The following is a 21,101-nucleotide window of genomic DNA, read 5'->3' as shown; positions in this document are numbered from 1 at the left end:
GAAGTGGTAAACGTCTGAGACCTGCATCACTTCGGACTTTCCTCCCATATTAAGCTGACACCCCGTGATATGACTGGAATAATGTTAAAAGCGGCATTAACCCCAACTCACTCCCTCACTCAATACCAAACTGACTCAATGTTTCCAGACGAGATGTACCAGCTGTTGTCGTGCCTGCCGGAGGATGTGCACTACACGTGCCGGATCTGTGAGAAGCAGCGCCCCGCCCCCTGGGAGCGGCTCTTGAGGGCGGAGTTCGTGGCCAGCCTCAAGACCGTCCTGTTGAACCTGCTCAGTATGAAGTGTGCCCAGCATTTGCTCAAGCGTGACGAGAAGGTGAGTCCCGCCTGCCGTGTATCGGCGGATCATACGTTTTCTGACGTCATACGTTTTCGGATGGCTATGGTTATCACGATTACTCGCGCACTAACAAGGGGTGTGGCGTCACACAGACATTGGAAATACTCAGATGATGACCGGGTGACTATGCTTGTCGTAAAAGGCGACTAACGGGATCGGGTGGTCAGGCTCGCTGACTTGGTTGATGCCGTCATATAGCTGGAATATTGCTGAGTGCGGCGTTAAACAACCAACCTGTTTTTAAGATATAGTGAGTTTTTTTGCAGTTCTTGTGATTAATGAGAAAATTACAAATGTTTCTTAAGCGTCCAAAAACACATAACACGAGGATACACACAAGTCTTAGCCCCTGGTAATTCTAGGTCAGGGGGGCACGGGTGACCCAGTCGTCTAAGGCACTTCGATTTGCTGTGCAGAGTTGCGTCCCTTGGGCACGCCAGAAATCTATGATTGTGGGTTGGAATCCCGGTTCGCCCCGATTATGTTTCTAGGTCTGTCAGCACCATACCCATTCTCGTGGGTTTCACCGAAGTGGTAAACGTCTGAAACCTGCATCACTTCTGGCTTTCCTCCCACATTAAGCTGACACGCTGCGATATGACCGGAATAATGTTAAAAGCGGCGTTAAACCCAACTCACTCACTCAGTATTCTAGGTCAGGATGGGTCGACCCCAGCAACCTAGGCTGGTCCTAAGAGGTGACCAGTCAATCAGCGACTTGGTTGACTGCTTGTCCTCATACCCCAAAGGCATAGATTGTTGCTCACAATATCGATCACTGGCTTTAAGCAACAAACTGGAAGTGTTAGTACTTTCGATAGGTCATGCAGAGAAGTATCTCAATTATTTTACTCTTTTAGCTCTTTTCTCTGTCAAGAACAAGCAGTAATATGCATTAAAGAGTTATGCAGGATAAGTATACAAATATAAAAAATATCTAGGAATTTACTAGAATTTTCAGATAGGTCATGCAGTGAAGCATCTCGAATTTTCCTTTGGTGGCAGGATAAATCGGGAAATTCAAGCTTTTTAGAGTACTTATATTTTTTGATCAGTGAGATAGAAGTCACCTTTGGAAAACTAATACACTATCATGAATCTAGTTAGCATGAATTATATAATTACCATGGATATAGTCTGAATATCTGAAATGCATTGATAAGTCCCTGTTGTGGAACATTTTTGGGGGTGTAGCAATTCATCAGACTTGTCATAAGAGGCGACTAATGGGATCGGGTGGTCAGGTTCGCCGACTTGGTTGATGCAAGTCATCGTATACCAATTGCGTGGATCGATGCTCATGATCACTGAATGGTCTGGTCTTGATTCGATTATGTACAGACCGCCATCATATGGCTGGAATATTGCTGAGTGTAGCGTTTTACAACAAAGAGAACAAAACATTGATGACAAGGTAATTGATATTCATGGGAATCGAACCATGGACCTTCTGATCCGAGGTCAGATGCCTTATCCATACAGCTAGCTGGCAAGGTAAGGATGTCATCTGTGGGATGACTCCACGCCCTGCTTCACTGACAAGGTAAGGATGTCATCTGTGGGATGACTCCACACCCTGCTATACTGACAAGGTAAGGTTGTCATCTGTGGGATGACTCCACGCTCTGCTACACTGACAAGGTAAGGATGTCATCTGTGGGATGACTCCATGCCCTGCTACACTGACAAGGGTAAACATTAATCACCATCAAAAATGGTTTCCATCCATTCAATTCCTTCTTATTTTCCAGAAGGAGAGAAGGTCTGCTGAAAAACGAAAGTCTAGTCCAAAGGGCAAGGGCTCTCCTGCAAAGTGTGTAACTCCTGTTGCCATGGTGACACAATCCTCAACATCCGAAGTGCTATCCTCCCCACAAAACTTACCTGTGGCTTCCTCCCCCCAGTCAGACTCAGCGATACAGGCACCAGGCACAATTCCTGCTCAAACAGACAACGTTCTGGAACAAACAAACTCTGTTGCCATGGAAACTGATATTAGCGCCGTGCCTGGGAGTGTGTCCGAAAACCCTGTGAACACAATCTGTGATAGTGCTGTGAGTTGTGAAAAGGACACAGAAGAGAAAATCTCCATGGAAACGGAGAGGAATATTTTCAAAATAATTGACGAGTGTTTACTGAGTGACAAAGAGACTCCAGCGTTGTGTTGTGATGCTACAAAGATAGACAGCCAGGGAACAAGCGACTCCGTGAAACCTGTCGCCACGGAAACAGTTTCCATGGAGACGGATAGTTGTGAAAAGAGTGATTTAAGGAAGGAGGATGTTGTCGATGGAAAATTCGAAAAGCTAAGTTCGGAATTGCCGGCAAGCGACATGATAGGCACGGAGGATGACCAGGAACTGTTGTCGTACTTGAAAAGTTACGGCGAAAGTCCAGAGAGAGACACGGGTTCAAAGAACGACCACAGTTCTCAGGATCAGCACCAATCATCCCCCATTCTTCCATCTGTCCCAGGTTCCGTGCTCGACAAGACGGACACTATCGCCGAAGCAGAAGGCAACATATCAGGGGAGACAACTCTCTCTGCCAGCACGCCCCCCATGTTCGTGGATACCTCCGACTCCAGCATGTCGATGGTGGTGCAGATAGACTCTGTGGAGAAGCTTGCCGATCCGCTGAAGTCGTCTGACTTGGAGTCTCTTGCCAGCATACAAACAGTGAACAATCAGACGCCCACTAAGTCTGGGTCTGGGAGTGTCACTGTGATGACGCCGGACTCGTCCGCGGGGAAAAAGAAGTACTGTGACAGCAGAGATTTCCCGACTGACTTCGAAGCCGTGCGCGACAAGTTGGAGACCAATGTCTACGAGAGTGTGGTGGGTTGGCAGTAGGAGATCTGAAAAAAATATTCTACGATGGGATAAATTCTTTTTTAATATAATCCCCCATTGTCGATTCTACTTACAATATTGGGAATCTCACCCTCGTGTCTTTTGATATCAAATATATCGACACAAGTTGATAAAAGTGGAATAACTCTGAGGCTTACTGAGGAGGTTTTCCACTTTTTTCAACGAGTGTTGATATATTTTATATGAAAAGACACGAGGGTGAGATTTTGTTTATCATCCAACATCATTCTTCCATCTCTTTCAGTTTGAAGACAGTAATAAGCAGTCTCTTAAGTGTAAAAAGTACTGCTAACAGCTTCAGTAGCAGAGCCATTAGTGATGTCATTAGATTGTGACGTCATGGTAACCAATGACATCACAATGGTCTGTAAAGCATTGTGATGCAATTTCATTGCAGCGGTATCTACAATGTAGACATCACTTGATCTCACCCAAGCGATATCTCCTGTGGGAGCCAGTTTTGGATGATAAACTACAATATACTACTTGGTTGATGCATGTTATTGTTCATGTTGTATCCCAGTTTGGTAGATCGATGCTCATGATGTCATTCATTGGATTGTCGGTTCCAGACTCAATTATTTAAGAGACCCGTGAAGATCTGGGTTAGAGTAGGTCTTCAGCAACCCATGCTTGCCGTAAAAGGCGACTATGCTTGCCGTAAAAGGCAACTGACCTGATCGGGTGGTCAAGCTCTGTGACTTGGTTGATGCATGTCATCGATCCCAATTGCTTGTTTGATGCTCATGATATTAATCACTGGATTGTCTGGTCCAGACTTGATTATTTACAGACTGCCGTCATATAGCTGGAATATTGCTGAGTAAATCATTTCACGTTTTTGGTCATATTCTTAGCACCTGCATGTGTTTAGGGTCAGTTACCATGGTAACCATATTGCAGGAGGAGTTCAGTGAGGACATGGTGCACATCATCCAGACGGCGCTCAGCAACCCCGAGGAGCAGACGCACACCCGCAGGAAGGTCAACAACTCGGTCAGATCCGTCTTTGTCAAGGTCAGTGGTAGCCTGTGTGCGACGTAACTTTATCATACTGTATTTTCTTGATTATTGTGCGCACTTTTTTATAAAAAAAACACGGCTGTGTAGAAGGGGGTGCGCATTATACACACCATAATGAGTTTTGATGTTTTTCTCCCCCAACGCAAAGACATTACCGTGAGTATGTAACACTGGAAATACTATGTCAACAAATCCGAACTGAAGTATGCAAATTAATCATGTAATTACACTTTGTGGTTATAAAAAGTATTCATTGTATATCTGGACTAATGTTTGTAACTTATTTCATTAATTTTATTCATAATTCAGCAAATGGAGAAGTGCTTCCCCTGGTTCAACATCAACACTTGCAAGCTGTGGAAACACAACAAGAGTCTGCCAGAGTGAGTCGACTGGTGTAGGGTGAAGATCCGGGGTAGAATAGGTCTTCAGCAACCCATGCTTGTCTTCCTGTGAAGATCCGGGGTAGAATAGGTCTTCAGCAACCCATGCTTGTCTTTCAGTGAAGATCCGGGGTAGAATAGGTCTTCAGCAACCCATGCTTGTCTCCCTGTGAAGATCCGGCGTAGAATAGTCTTCAGCAACCCATGCTTGTCTTCCTGTGAAGATCCGGGGTAGAATAGGTCTTCAGCAATCCATGCTTGTCTTCCTGTGAAGATCCGGGGTAGAATAGGCCTTCAGCAACCCATGCTTGTCTTCCTGTGAAAATCCGGGGTAGAATAGGTCTTCAGCAACCCATGCTTGTCTTCCTGTGAAGATCCGGGGTAGAATAGGTCTTCAGCAACCCATCCTTGTCTTCTTGTGAAGATCCGGGGTAGAATAGGTCTTCAGCAACCCATGCTTGCCTCCCTGTGAAGATCCGGGGTAGAATAGGTCTTCAGCAACCCATGCTTGTCTTCCTGTGAAGATCCGGGGTAGAATAGGACTTCAGCAACCCATGCTTGTCTTCCTGTGAAGTTCCAGGGTAGAATAGGACTTCAGCAACCCATGCTTGTCTTCCTGTGAAGATCCGGGGTAGAATAGGTCTTCAGCAAACCATGCTTGCTACAAAAGGCGTCTTTGCTTTTGTCGTAAGAAGCGACTGACGGGATTGGATGGTCAGGCTTGCTGACTTGGTTGATGCATGTCATCGTATCCCAATTGCGTGGATCGATGCTCATGATATCATTCTCTGGATTGTCTTGTCCAGACTCAATTATTTACAGACCGCCGTCATATGGGGCGTTAAACCATGGTATTATTTGAAAACCTTTTCTCCGTGCTTCAGTCTTGATACAAATTGGAAGTAAATAAAACTGACAGAAAATATAGACGACATAACCATTATTGTTTCGTTGAAGCAGGACTAGCTTCCAGCTCAGAGGTCTAATGAAACAAGGTTACCCTCTTCCTCTTAAAAATAACTTTTCAATTTCTACGACTGCATGACCATATCTCATATCTGTTTGACAGCGGGATGTTGCCGGATGCGGTGCTGCCACCTAGCGGTGATCACACGTACGCCCAGTGGCTGGAGAGGGAGGACCCGCCGTTGTCGCCCCAACCGTCGCCATTTAAACGAATACAGTGCAGTCCCATCAAGAAGATGGTGCCCATGTGTAAGTGTGCATGGCATCATTCTCATACAGATAATCTAACCTGATTGGATAATCTACCGTACATTGCCGTGTATATGGTGAGGTTTTCGTACCTAGAATTAGATGGGTTTGCTGTAGGGCTGTTACGATTTACTCGCGTATTCGGTGAATCGAACCGTATCCATTCATGAATTCAATTCGTTATTCGTAATCACTAGAATCAAATATTTATGAATATGCAGTCACGTGCATTTACATATCCTGACCCTTAAAATATCCATAAGAACATGTTATATGGATAGATTTCTTCAAAGACAACTGCAAGCCCGGTGTTTGATAATGCAAGCCCAGTGTTTGATGACTGCAAGCCCGGTGTTTGATAACTGCAAGCCGGTGTTTGATAACTGCAAGCCCGGTGTTTGATAACTGCAAGCCCGGTGTTTGATAACTGCAAGCCCGGTGTTTGATAACTGCAAGCCCGGTGTTTGATTATAACTGCAAGCCCAGTGTTTGATAACTGCAAGCCCAGTGTTTGATTATAACTGCAAGGCCGGTGTTTGATAACTGCAAGCCCAGTGTTTGATTATAACTGCAAGCCCAGTGTTTGATAACTGCAAGCCCGGTGTTTGATAACTGCAAGCCCGGTGTTTGATAACTGCAAGCCCGGTGTTTGATTATGACTGCAAGCCCGGTGTTTGATAACTGCAAGCCCAGTGTTTGATAACTGCAAGCCCGGTGTTTGATAACTGCAAGCCCGGTGTTTGATAACTGCAAGCCCGGTGTTTGATTATGACTGCAAGCCCGGTGTTTGATAACTGCAAGCCCGGTGTTTGATAACTGCAAGCCCAGTGTTTGATAACTGCAAGCCCGGTGTTTGATAACTGCAAGCCCGGTGTTTGACAACTGCAAGCCCGGTGTTTGATAACTGCAAGCCCGGTGTTTGATAACTGCAAGCCCAGTGTTTGATGACTGCAAGCCCGGTGTTTGATAACTGCAAGCTTGGTGTTTGATAACTGCAAGCCGGTGTTTGATAATGCAAGCCCAGTGTTTGATGACTGCAAGCCCGGTGTTTGATAACTGCAAGCCCGGCACTGATGTTATTGTTGTATTGATCCTCACTGATTATTGTGAGGGGGCACGGGTGGCCCAGTCGTCTAAGGCGCCGCGATTCTCAGTGCAGAGTTGCGTCCCTTAGGCACGCCAGAAACCTATGATTGTGGGTTCGAATCCGGGTTCGCCCCGATTATGTTTCTAGGTTTGTCAGCACCATACCATACCCGTGCTCGTGGGTTTCACCAAAGTGGTAAACGTCTGAGACCTGCATCACTTCGGGCTTTCCTCCCACATTTAGCTGACACGCCGCGATATAACTGGAATATTGTTAAAAGCGTCGTTAAACCAACTCACTCACTCACTCACTCACACTGATTATGGTACGTTTCAGCTGATCAATATTATTATTATTATATTATTCCACTTTCAAACGCAGAGGGATTATTTGTTATTGCTGTTGCCTGTTACAGGCCATTAAGCTAATGCTGGAACTGTTCACTGAGGTCATATAGATAATATCCAAATGGTGCAGATTCGATTATTTACAGACTCGTCATTCACACGAAATATTGCTGAGTGCAGCATTAAACAACAAACAAACAAACGAAAAGTAGAAAATAAAATTGGATTCAGTTTTTGTGTCATGGACCTGTTTGTTACGTTCGCCAAATCAGTATGAAAATACTTCAGAAATGATGTTGATCAGTGACGTAAGCAATCAGCCACCCGTTGACGAAACACAGCATAGCATACATTTATGCCAATAGGATCGCCCTGGGGTCCAGTCTTGCCCCTGGAAACTTAGATCCTGGATCATAACATAACAGTTCAGATCTTTATGCTACATTTGTATCCAGAGAAGTACACGTTCATGCTGTCAGATTTGCCATCCACCCATTTTAAATGCTGACAGAGTCAAAATTACGAAATATTTGCAGTATAATACATGTAATATATACATGTACAATGCAAATGTATATTTTGTCATGATTGCGTTAATATCCGGGTGAGGGATACCGGCCCTGTGGGCCTCTTGTTTACATACCGCCATCATATAGCTGGAACTTTGCTGAGTGGGGCGTTAAACAAACTTTATTTCAACGCGATGGCAAACTGGTGTGCGTTGGTGTGTGTGAATTAATTCATATATTTTATAACTCTACGATGAATAAGCTTTTAGAAAATACTACATGTTAGTTTCTGAAAAGTATGTATATAGGAGAAAATCGCTGTCAAAAACAGAACATTTTGCTCAATTTTTGCACATTTTTCTCCCAATTTGATCGTTTATTATTTTTCTTATGACATTTTTTTTCATGTCATTCGATAACTAGTAGAATGATCAATGACTCTACGTAATTTTGTTTTATTATTTTCACAAATAACACTTGTAGAGACATTTTTGTGCAACACGCAGAAATCCACGATCCACTGACAGACTGTCACGCATACGAGTGACCCCCTCTCAGGTGGTCAACTTGTACGTTACGTCCTCTACTGTAAACAACAAACAAACAAAACAAGCCAGTGCTGCGCAGCTGCTGACACAAAACAATATGCACTTTCATAGCAGCAATAAATTGTGCATGTTTCAGCTTCCATTGATGGCGACAGTGAGACGAGTTCCGTCATGGCGATGTCCGACTACGGAGGGGATGATCTCAGACAGTGTCTGCTCTGTTCTTCTTTTGGAGACGATTTCCCAAATGTAAGTTGACAGGGGTTCAGTCTCGGGAAATAACTTGCTCTGATTGTCAGCGATACATTGAGTTGTAGGGCATTGTTTGTTGTTTTTCACTGTAATACTATATGTTGTCATTATGACTGTTACATGCGGTCCAGACTGGTCAATACGTTTGATAATCTTCATAGTTAAAGGGATGTATCTAGTCGGGCTGGGACGGAGAACTCGGGTACTCGGGTCGGGTGGGTCCTGAGTAGGACCCGGGTACCTACAGGACTACCCGGACCCGTGATTAGTCAAGTGATATTGTTTGATGACAAAGAAAAAGTCAATAATGTTCGCATTTTCTGACAATGCACACATTCCTTTTGACTTGTATATGTCTGAGTAAAGATAAAGCTTCAGTCAACTTCAGTGTTCTGATCGTTTGATACATGTATCAAAATAGGTTTTGCCATGGCTGCAATAAAACATTTCCCAATCAGACATTTTGTGCCTATCTCTTGACACCAACAGTGGGTACCCGGGTAGGGTCAGGTAATAGGGGTGTGGGTACCCAGGTAGTAAATTTGGACTCATCCCAGCCCTAGTATCTAGACCTGCTCAGGGGACAATATTCAGTCCACAGTCTGCAGCAAATGTCGGTACCAATTACCAAATTGGAATTACTAATTTCCCAAATCATGTAGTTAAAGTTATAACCAATATTATGGCCTTCTAGGGTGACTTGTATTTCTCTGATAACAGGACCCATAAGGAGAATCTGAAAGTCTTTACACTATTGCATTGAATGCAGTGTTAACAAGTTAAGGAAACAAGAACGTTGAGTTTTTCCCAGTTTGCCTGCCAAGGGTATTTAGTTTGGAATTCTAGATAAATTCTGATGTATGTTGCTATTTCATGCTTCAACAATGGACCTGAGATCATGTGTATACTCGGACACAAACCATTGTTTGCAATTGTAAGGGGTAGCCTAGTGGTTAAAGCGTTTGCTCGTCACGCTCCCGACATGGGTACAATGTGTTAAGCATATTTCTGGTGTCCCCCACTGTGATATTGCTAGAATATTGCTAAAAGCGGCGTAAAACCATACTCACTCACTCACTACTATTGTGAAGTTAATGGGAGTGTAAGCTGCAATCTGTTTGGTTTAGTGTTGTGGATTTTATCTTTGAAATATTTTATGGACTTTTCTTGTGTTAATGCTTTTCTTGAACTGTGATGACAAATCAGAATTTCTGCAAATCTGAAGACACAAACCTATGATCGAGGATTTGAATCCTGGTTCGCCCCAATTATGTTTCTAGGTTTGTCAGCACCATACCCGTGCTCGTGGGTTTCACCGAAGTGGTAAACGTCTGAGACCTGCATCACTTCGGGCTTTCCTCCCACATTAAGTTGACACGCTGTGATATAACTGGAATAGTGTTAAAAGCCGTGATAACACCAATCACTTGATACTTAAGTAAATTGTCACAGCTATTAATAGAATATATGTCATCTGCTCCACCTTGACCTTTGACCTTTGACCTGTGACCTGCAGGATGCGGGCCGTCTGCTGTATGTTGGTCAAGACGACTGGGTGCATGTCAACTGTGCACTGTGGTCAGCGGAGGTGTTCGAGGAGGCAGATGGCATGCTGCAGAATGTCCACATCGCCGTCGGCCGAGGGCGCCAGATGGTAGGTACACATGAACAATACCACCAGTCACCACCAGACTTCTCCACCAGGACAGAGGCAAGAAGGGACCGCCTCCGTGGTCTAGTGGTAGAGCGTCCGCCCGGAGAGTGGAAGGTCCGGGGTTCGATCCCCGGCCGCGTCATACCAAAAGACGTTAAAAGATGGTACTTGTTGTTACCCTGTCTGGCGCTCGGTATTAAGGGGCTAAAACAAGAACTGGTCGGCTCGGAGTCAGTATACTGTGTCTGAGTAGGATATTCATGTTAAACTGCGGCATGGTATCTCAGTGAGCTAGCACTATAAATCGGCATCAGTCCGGACTAGCACAAGCAGCCACACAAACACACACACGTACATGCACGTCGCTATATAAGTGCAATAATCTTGGACGTGGCGTTACAACCAATTTCACCTCGAAGGCAAGAAACCATTGTCTGCAAGCCTGTTAGATTTTTACTCACCTCCAATAGCCTCATTAGATCAGACCCTCCACTGTGGAGTCAGGGAAGCGAGTTCACATCACCTTGGAGACAGGTAGTTTCTTTTGGCCTAAAACTGGCCAAAACTCCTCAAAGCTTCATTGATTTTCAATATTATTTTCCTCAATGTACATTTGTGGAAACATATTTTCTTATTGATACTGTTTAATTTTTTTTACAATAAACATGGCTAAAAATGTATTATCTAATGTTAACTTCCCAAGAGTTGCCTCCCTTAGGTGTGTCAGAATCCCATGATTGTGGATTTGAATTGTAGATTCACCTTTATTATGATCCTAGTTTTGGATGAAAATAATGAACATATCTGGGACATGAATCAAGGTAACCATGGTAACTGGTATCCCGTTTCTGTCCTCAGCGTTGCGACTACTGCAGCAGGTCTGGTGCCACGGTGGGCTGCTGTAACCGAGGCTGCTCCGCCAACTACCACTTCAAGTGTGCCAAGGCCGACCACTGCCTGTTCCAGGAGGACAAGAAGGTGTACTGCAAATACCACACCACGCAGGTTGACGGACAGGTGAGCTGGCTTCTAGGTTAACATGACATACTCTCCGGAAGTACGTGAGAGGGAGGTCGTAATTAATATTACATTAAAAAATATTCAGTAATTTCCGATTTCTTTCAAATAACTATTGTTTGTTGTTTAACGCCGCACTCAGCAATATTCCAGCTATATGACGGCGGTCTGTAAATGATCGAGTCTGGACCAGACAATCCAGTGATTAATATCATGAGCATCGATCCACGCAATTGTGATCGATGACATGCATCAACCAAGTCAGCGAGCCTGACCACCGAATCCCGTCAGTCACCTTTTCAAAGAGCGAACATGTAAATGTAAATTACATGCGCACTTGGTACCACTGTAAACAGCAATGGCAGACTGCAAAAGACATGATAGAAATTTGAAAGAAAAAAACAGAGCAACAAACTTTGCGGAAATGTAAGATTCAAATGAGTAAAATTACTTGTTTTTTATCCAGATATTTTTAAAAGGGCATACATATGGTAGATACCTCTGATTGTGGCTAACAAACCTTGATATGTAACAGTATATTTACTTATTGTTTTGCGTGGAACGATGTTCATGATGTCAATCACTGGATTGTCTGGTCCAAACCTCGATTATTTACAGACTGCCGTCATATTGCTTGAATATTGCTGAGTGCGCCGTTAAACAACCAACCAACCAACTTATTGTTCTTGCTAATAGATTTCAGATAATAATATAATGCAGACACGATTGATGATGTGATATATTGACATAAGGTAGAATAGAATGTGACATGAACACTGTAAGCCTTAGGGATTGATACTCAACGACATTGCTTTTTCACTACAGCTTTGTCACTAACGAGGAGTGGGCTAAACAATTACCATGACGGTTCACTCTCAGAATAACTCATATCAATCTCGTTAAAATCAGTTCTTAGTTCTCTCTACCACTAAACAAAGATCTGAGGACATCCTATTATAGGTCTCGTCAGACCGACCTTGCGTGAACTTTGACCGACCAATCAGAAGGCAGTTTTCTCGTGCTTTACGGCACAAATTTCAAATTGGCGACTACGCTTCGAAACATATTTTGACAAATTCTTGATTACAAATTTGAAACCTGAACAAAAAACATTCTTGATTGGCTAATGGATGGTCTATATTGTCAGGATTCAGTCGTTAAACCCCTAACTATTGTTCGGAATACCCCATGTTAAAGTTTTCAATGCATGATTAGAAATCACATTCCGACTGTCACTTTCATAATCTGGTAAGCAACGCACTAATTGGTCGGATGAAAGGTCGTTTTGACGTGACCCCTAATGGGATGTCTTCAGATCTTTGTTTAGCGGTAGCGAGAACTAAGGTCTGATTTTAATGAAATTGAACCCATATGTAACTAGGTTGACAGAATTTTATGGATAACAACTTCATTAATACTGTAATAAGCGACGTTTCGGTATAGATCAAACAATAATCACTTATCCTGTTTATTGGCTTCATGTCCCTATTGGCTTCCAGCTATGTGTTCTCTGTCCATCGTGTTGTGACAGCATCATCCCTTTGTTGTCAACACCTACCTATGTCATCCCACTCATGTATGCAATTGTTGTTACTGTTAATCCTCCACCTACTATATATATTCTGTACTAAGTCCCTCATTCAGTCTTGCTTGACAACGGTATAAAGATCTATACCGAAACATCCACCTTTTTACAGTGTTAAAGAAGTTGTTATCCATAAAATTGTGTCTACCTCGTCATCCATCAACTTCTAAGTAATGTCTATTAAACAATTCATATTTATGGACATTTTGTTTCAGCTGGTGGAGGAAGATGGGTTCCGGGTGTTGAGGCGGGTGTGTATCGACACCCAGGGCCGCTACCAGAAGAAGACCTGGAACAAAGGGGTGCACCCCTCCACTCTCAACATCCTCATCGGTAAGACAAACAGTTACCCACACAAAACGTTTGCCTGGTCCAAGTTTAGTCCGTCATAACTCGGATATTAAAGACTGTCTTGAAGGAACAACCATCTGTACTTCCAGCCTCTTAATTTGACTGGGGCTGATGGTAATACACCTGTTACGCTCAGCCTTAGAAATTTGATTCATAACAACTAGTCCAGATACTTATTTTACTAGTCCTCATCCTTCGTAGCTCGTCTGACCCCCTCCGTGGTCTAGTGGTAGAGCGTCCGCCTAGAGAGTGGAAGGACTGGGGTTCAATCCCCGGCTGCGTCATACCAAAAGACGTTAAAAGATGGTACTTGTTGTTACCCTGTCTGGCGCTCGGCATTAAGGGGCTAAAACAAGTACTGGTCGGCTCGGAGTCAGTACACTGTGTCTGAGTGGGGTATTCATGTTAAACTGCGGAATGGTATCTCAGTGGGCTAGCACTATAAATCGGCATCAGTCCGGACTAGTACAAGCAGCCACACACACACACATGCATGCACGTCGCTATATAAATGCAATAATCTTGGACGCGACGTTAAACCCCATTTCACCTCACCTCACCTCATCATGGGAAAACGTTTGGTTGTGTGTGACCAATAGAGCTGTACAGTGGGGAAGGGGGAGGTAATCTAAAAAAAGCCTCACACAGTTGTCTCCCTTGTAGCTCGTCCTGCTTGAATGAGACCAAAGTGTTTTCTATGTTTACATTTTCTGTCAGTTTTATTCAGTTCCAATTTGTTCCAACTTAAGTGTTGCTAAGCTCTCGAATGCTACTATTCCATCTGGATCATTCGGCTTTTCCTTGTCCTCTGCACAATTTAGTTGTCTTGGTCTAGCGGTCTAGCATGAATTTTGAAGCCTGTAGACTGAGGGAAAATGAGGTAACGGCATCACTGGTGCTGCATGTTTCAGGTTCGTGTACCATCGAGAGCCTGGGCTACCTGGGGCCGCTGTCGGATGTCAAGGGATGTCTCCTCCCCATAGACTTCATGTAAGTCTTGGATGCAACAGCCTTGGATTTATTTTTTTGGCCTGTGGTAGTTGTGTTAGTTGTTTGTTTTGTTCAGGCTTGCCGACTTGGTTGATGCATGTCATTGTATCCCAATTGCGTGGATCGATGCTCATGATGTCAATCACTGGATTGTCTGGTCCAGACTCGATTATTTACAGACCGCCGTCATATAGCTGGAATATTGCTGAGTGCGGCGTTTAACAACAAATAAACAAACAGTAAGCATAAGGTGTGATCGTTCTGTTCCAGTTGTACGCGGGTGTATTGGAGTACCCAGGATGCACGGCGGCGGTGTGTGTACACGTGTCGGATCGTGGAGATGCGACCCAACCCGACCAGCCCGGAGGTGAAGATCAGTGACATGAGGATCGTCCATGATGAAACCCATCCCGACTTTGTGCCCTTGGATCGTCTGACTCCAGACGCCCTGGGTCTGCTCCACATGCTCAGTCCCACCTCCAACACCAACGTCACCATCATGGCTGAGACAGCCGTCGCCAAGGTGACCGCCAGGGACCCGACCTCCGTCGTACACCAGTCCAGCAGCTACAGGCCATCACAGGACAGGAGCACTTCCGTCTCCCTCAGCGAATCCCCTGCCGCTCACGCCAGTCTTCAGAGAGAACAAGTGTCGGAACCACAGCCGAAGTTTGACCTCAACCTGCTCTCTCCCAATACATTAAAATACCTCAGTAAAGCTGATGTTGACAGGTATATGGCGAGTCGGCCAAAACAGCCGGCACAGAAACCAGCCGATGATGAATTTGGAAACCTTTGTAAGATCGTTGACAGATTGAATGAGGCTGCTGGGAAGTCGGTGAAGAGGGCTGACAGTGCCGACCGGACATTTAGAGCAGCATCGCCTCCTACGATGGTCAGAACCAAGCGGTCATCATCTTGTGATATTCAGCCATACACACGAGATGGCCCCAAATCGTGTCAACCGTTCTCCTCGTCTCCTGCACCGAGGCCAGCTTCTGTAGCTTCCATGCCAATAAGGGTCAAGGTCAAATCCAGTTCTAGTTTAGGACCCAATGAGCCAATCAGAATATCTGTTGCTCCCCACAGGGCTCTGACTCCTCCGATAGTAGATCTCACTCAGGAGACATTGGATGTGATTGTCCTTGAGGATGATGAAAACAAAGTTGTGTCAGCTTCAGACCTTACTGATGGAACTGCACCGAATGACCTTGAAACTGAACCGAATTACCTTGAAACTGAACCGAATGACCCTCTACTTCTGTCCCCGGAGCAAGAGATCGCACAGCAGGTTCTGGACAGCGTTCCGCCGGAGATTCTGGAGAGCAGTGATGGGCAGACGGTTGTCATCATGACGGACAACCCAGACATTTCTGAGGAGGAGGCACTGCTCTTGGCTCAGGCCGCACTCAGTGAGGAGGCGGGTGATGTCCAGGACGATGACATTCTTGGAGGAGAGGAACAGAAGGAGGGTCAGGATGAGGGAGGGATGGAAGTAGACGATCAGAGGGAGGAAGAACCGATCAGGAGGCAGGAGGATGCTGGTTGTGAACAGGTGAACGAGGCTGTAGCCACACCTCACAGTTGTGAGTCTGAAAAAGAAGAACCAGAAAGTAAATCTTCGGAGACTATGGACGTCTCAGGAGACAATACGAAAGAAATGTTTGAGAAAGAAAGTGATACTGAGGGGAGAGTGACAAAGCCCACATCTGATGTACATCCTGAGACACCAGCCCAAGATGGGTTACCTTCTACAGGAGCTTCTTCTAGTTCCGATACACCTGACGTGTCCCAAATTCCATCATTGGCAGATGTAGCCAGTCAAAATATTACCAAGAATCCAATGGAGAATCAGACAGAGATTCCTACACCAAATCCTACTGAAACTCCTCCTGCCAGCCCTGTCAAGGATCTTACTAAGAATGTAACTCCAAGTTTGGACAAAGAAGCTCCTGATTGTTCCACCAGGAAACTGGAATCGAGTCCTGTTAAATCTCCCGTGAGTCCTTCTGATAATCTTGCCGAGAGTCCTGCAAAGATTTCTACCATGAGTTCTGAGAATCTTGAGGCAAATACTTCTGAGAATCTTGAGGCAAGACCTTCTGGGAACCTTGAGGCTAGTCCGTCAAAGAATCTTGAGACAATTCCTTCAAAGAATCTTGAGACAAGTCCTTCAAAGAATCTTGAGACAATTCCGTCAAAGAATCTTGAGACAAGTCCTTCAAAGAATCTTGAGACAAGTCCTTCAAAGAATCTTGAGGCAAGTCCTGCAAAGAATCTTGAGGCAAGTCCTTCAAAGAATCTTGAGACAAGTCCTTCAAAGAATCTTGAGGCAAGTCCTTCAAAGAAACTTGGGGCAAGTCCTGCAAAGGTTCTCGACACAAGTCCTGCAAAAGTCCCTGCTGCGAGTCCTTCCAGAAATCCTGCTGGGAGTCCTGCAGTGAGTCCGCCAACTCCAGGACACAAGAGGGAAGCAACAGGGGTCATAGATCGGAAGATAGTGGAGCACCACGAAGAACGTGTCCCCATCTACAAACGGGGAATGCTGATTGGCTGGAAAATCAACCTGGATGATGTGATGGAGGACAAGAGGGATGTGAAGGATGAAATCAAGGAGGAGATGGTTGACTTGGAGGATGTTCAGGAAGATCCTTATCCAAGGATGTCACTGCGTCCAGAAACAACGCATCTTGCCGACAGAGATGAAGAGACATCTTCGGGCATGAGGTTACCAGTGACGGTGACCCCACCCGAACACGTCAAACGAATTGCTGTGGACCATACTAGAGTTGCCAGACGTGTTGTTGATCTTGGTGAAGATGACATAGGATCACAGCGACCAGGGACGAATGATACGAGAGTTCAGGATTGTGTAGGCGAGCTGACAGAATCGCAGTTTCTGGCATCAGAAGTGGGTATTGAGAAGATGGACATCAGTGTGGAGGATGTGAAGGTAGAGCAGGATTGGGATGCCGTGTCTGAAGAGCAGAAGGGGGACGCGGAGGACAGTTCCGAGGAGCTTACTGTAAAGTTGGAGATGACTAAAATGACCCGAAATGAGTCTGATGCATATGAGGAGGAGAAGACCGATGTCCCCAATAGGACATCCATGAAGAAGGGCTGTGCTCCCCTGAAGACCTACCCCTTACGCCGCACGAGTCAGAGACTTGGCGATGGTGGGGAGACGGGGAAACAAGCAGCGGATGCTGAAACTGTGTCGGAGGAACTGCCACTTCATGACAAGATTGCCCGCAAAATTAAAGCCGAGAGTCTGGCAAAGAGCAGTCCGGGTGTGAAAGGACCGTTCAAGTGTCTTACGTGTAAGAGGCTGTACCGAACCAAGGAGAGCTTCAACACCCACGTCCAGAACTGTGACTTCGAGTTGAGCACGAGTGAAGACGAGGAGGATGAGAACCGTCTGCGAGAGGAAGAGGAACCAAAGACCAGGTATCCTGTTCGGTCCAGGTACAAGTCTGTAGATAGCCAGGACTGTATCGTCAAGCTGACCGACATCAGTAAAGCAACAGAATTCTCCAAGTACAACAAGACTGACAAAGACGGTGCAACTCCTGTGAAGAGAAAACCGGGAAGGCCACCCAAACATAAACCTGTTCCTGTGAAGGAGAAGTTACCCGCGGTTGTGGATTTGTGTGAAAGTGGAGAAGAATCTAAGCAGGATGAACCTGTCCGTCGTGGCAGATCATCAAAACGTCTGTTAAGTCCGCCTGATGTCTCCGAATCAAAGAAACTTGTCTCCCCGGAGAGACAAGAACCACCACAGAAACGAGGTCGAGGACGGCGTTCCAGGCGAAGCGATCCAGTCTCGCCCAACAAGAAAGGTGAATCAGAGAACGAGATGGACACCCAATTATCCCCATCTGCATCTGAAACCAGAAAAGCAAACGCTGAACTTTCTCCAACTCACGTGACCCCGAAACGGGGCCGAGGCAGACCCAAGAAGCAAAGCACATCCTTGGAGAATACGGAGGAGGGTGGATTGAAGACTCCGCCTAAGATTGGACCGCAAAAGGACGAGAGTTTGAGTCCTGAGTTCCGATTGTGTGAGGTCACTGGTATGTTGAAGAACAGGAAGGGTGATCTCATGGAGATACCGATACCCTCGCCATGCAAAACAGATCAGTCGGTTACACAAACAAATGTTGAAATTGGTAGTAAACCACCTGATCAGAAGTTGATTGAATCTGTTAAATTGTCAGAATCTGACCCAAAATGTTCAGAAACAGCTCAATCGGTCTCTTGTGATGAATTACCTCGGGTCCAGAAAACTGTATTTAACAATTTAAATGCTGATAAGCTGCTGAAAGTGTCACCACAGGATGTGATATCTGAACTTGACATTGAAGATCCTATGGACAGTGCCTGTGTTAGGGATGAGGAGCGGAACGTGCCTGCTGTGTGCCCTAAGGGAACGACGTCTGCTGTGTCCCCTAAAGGAACGACGTCTGCTGTGTCCCCTAAAGGAATGACGTCTGCTGTGTCCCCTAAGGAAATGACGTCTGCTGCGTGCCCTAAGGGAACAGCGTCTGCTGCAGCAGTGTCCACTGTGTTGAAGCGAGATGTGTCCAAGGTCGTGGAGATCCTGGAAGGTAAAATTCAAACAAAACCAAAACCTGTAGAGAGTGCTGAAGACAGGGTCCACTCTCAGGTAGTAGAGCATCCATTGCACAAGCACAAGGTAGACGCTCAGCAGTGTGCGAAGAAAGCAGACATGCCGAATGCAAAGAGTCTAGAACAGGCGTCTCGAAGTATTCCCCACGAGGATTTCGAGGTTGACATAAGACGCAGGAGGAGCAGGGATGAAAATTCTTCAGAACAGTGTTCACACTTCATGGACAAGGAAAAGAGTACAAAGCAGGTTCAGTATTACATGGTGTATCCCCCAAATGCTAAGAACATTCCTGAACTGGACAACATGTCGGGGCAAACTGACCCAGAGGCGAGATCCGACTCGGGGTCGCTCCCAGGAGACAAGAGATGCGAGACTCCCCAGGACACGGGGAAAACAAGAGCGCCGAGTACCAAGCCTAAGAATCATGTTAAACAAAGTAAGTCTATTGCCCCAGCAGTCCCACATGTGTCCAAGTGTATGCCTTCAACAATCACAAATCTTTTGAATGCAGTCGGAAAATCTGTGCCTCATCCAAATATCCCACAACCCCTCACCATTCCTTCGCCAGGGGGAGACAACTCTAACATCATTGGACGCACGGCAGCTCAACAGAGGAATATTTTTGAAACGTTCCAGCCTCAGCCGAGTGTAAATATCATTGGGAGTCCGCCTCTGGCTGGAGTCCACACGTCAAATGTGCTGGAGAATGCCGTGGCGCAGCTGAACCACCCCCGAATGTTGTCGGCCACAATACAGACAACTTCGCAAGCCATCCATACTCATATACCGCAGCCTCTCACCATCAACACCAGCCCACAGCAGTCCATCACCACCTTCTCACTCGACCAGTGCCCGAACATCATGTCCAACATTCCAGGACTTCTCCACAGGCCGACACTACCCAGCATCCTCAGTCCCATAAACCAACCTCACTACCAGGCCAACCTCCTCGGAACCAGCCTTCCGGCCAACCCCACAACACTTCTGCAGTCCAACCAAACCCTGGGTCTTCTCACCCAGCAGCAGAGTCCTTCGAATGTTCTAGTTCCTCAGAGCCAGCAGGTCCTGCCTCCGAATCTTGTGTCGCAGCTGGGGAACCTCCTCCCGAGCCAGTTGACGCCCCAGCAGGCCAGCGTGGTGTCCCGGCTCAATCTCCAGCAGCAGCAGCAGGGTGGGATGGAGTACATGGGCAGCTTCCTGCTGGACCCCAAGACTCCCCCACAGCCGTACGTGTCCGTGTCTCAGGCGTCGCCAGTGTTGACTCCCTCCCTCACTCCACACCAGACACAACAGATCATGAACCTGGTGTCGGGGTCGGTGTTGAACAAGGGGACAGTTGTGAACCAAAGCATGGTGCCATCTCCGGGGATGCTTCACCAGCCCTTCACTGGCCCCTCCCACGTCTCGCCGCCACCCAACCCCGTCATCAGCGTGGTCCACTCCAGGGCTGACACCATCCTCCATAGCAACCTCATCCGACATCTGCCAGATGGATGCAAGACAGTTGTGTGTAGCCACTCTGAAGCTTTGTCCATGTTGAAAAAGATCCTTCCTTCAAACAAACAGGCAGGCGACGTATCTGCCGTCACGACCCCATCGGGACCGACCAAGGTCACAGTGAGTTCACCAAACCTCAGGAACATCCTGAACGACAGTCCGCTCAAAGGTGGCCCTGTCTGCTCAGCAACTCTCCAAGAATCCACTGTTCGACCGCATCACATCGTCCACAAGCCCGGCACGGGGATCCACAAGCCTGGCTCTTCTGTCAACAGCCGGCTGACGGTTCTCAAGAAAATCCTGAAACCAACTATCCTCCATAGAAAGAAGGCAGCCAGTAATATCACCCTGACCGCAGTCAAACATCACCTTGCGCTCAGTCCTGAGAAAAATGGTATCATTCAAGGGCAGATCTCAAAAAACATTTGCAACTCTCTCGAAGACCATATGCATAGGCAGCAGGAGACGTCCCCCGTGAAGACCTCGACGCCTCCTTCCCACATAGACGCAGGGCACACGTACACGAAGGTTTCGACTCAAGTCAAACATTTGTCCAAGTCGGGATCTGAACTTGTCACAAACCTCTCATCCAAGATAACAAAGAACCGACTTGGGGTCAAGGTCAAGAAATCAGCCATCAAGGCCGGGAAGGTCACAAAGATCTACAAGAAGAACATGGCGGGAGTCCGAGGAGGGGTCAAGGCCGTTGGAGTCAGGCAGAGGAAGAGTCAGCATCGCCCGAGAAACATCCATGAAAAATACAAACGTAAGTGTTCAGAC

General features: G+C 46.1%; 1 protein-coding gene across 1 annotated transcript in view; it reads left to right on the top strand.

Moving 5' to 3' along the window:
- Positions 1-21,101, top strand: part of LOC139458448 (histone-lysine N-methyltransferase 2A-like) — a 43,167-nt gene that overhangs the window by 12,352 nt on the left and 9,714 nt on the right. Inside the window, exons 10-20 of the mRNA XM_071239886.1 lie at positions 149-336; positions 2,112-3,197; positions 4,137-4,250; positions 4,566-4,639; positions 5,709-5,854; positions 8,482-8,594; positions 10,114-10,251; positions 11,110-11,268; positions 13,069-13,186; positions 14,116-14,194; positions 14,465-21,087. Of these exons, the coding sequence (XP_071095987.1) occupies positions 149-336; positions 2,112-3,197; positions 4,137-4,250; positions 4,566-4,639; positions 5,709-5,854; positions 8,482-8,594; positions 10,114-10,251; positions 11,110-11,268; positions 13,069-13,186; positions 14,116-14,194; positions 14,465-21,087 (8,838 nt within the window). The remainder of the gene's footprint in view (positions 1-148; positions 337-2,111; positions 3,198-4,136; positions 4,251-4,565; positions 4,640-5,708; positions 5,855-8,481; positions 8,595-10,113; positions 10,252-11,109; positions 11,269-13,068; positions 13,187-14,115; positions 14,195-14,464; positions 21,088-21,101) is intronic.

This window comes from Haliotis cracherodii, unplaced genomic scaffold, assembly GCF_022045235.1.
Source record: "Haliotis cracherodii isolate W230 unplaced genomic scaffold, xgHalCrac1.p SCAF_12, whole genome shotgun sequence".
Classification (NCBI taxonomy): Eukaryota; Metazoa; Mollusca; class Gastropoda; order Lepetellida; family Haliotidae; genus Haliotis; species Haliotis cracherodii.
Note: the sequence above shows the minus strand (reverse complement) of the source record. Positions and strands in the feature narration are given on the sequence as shown.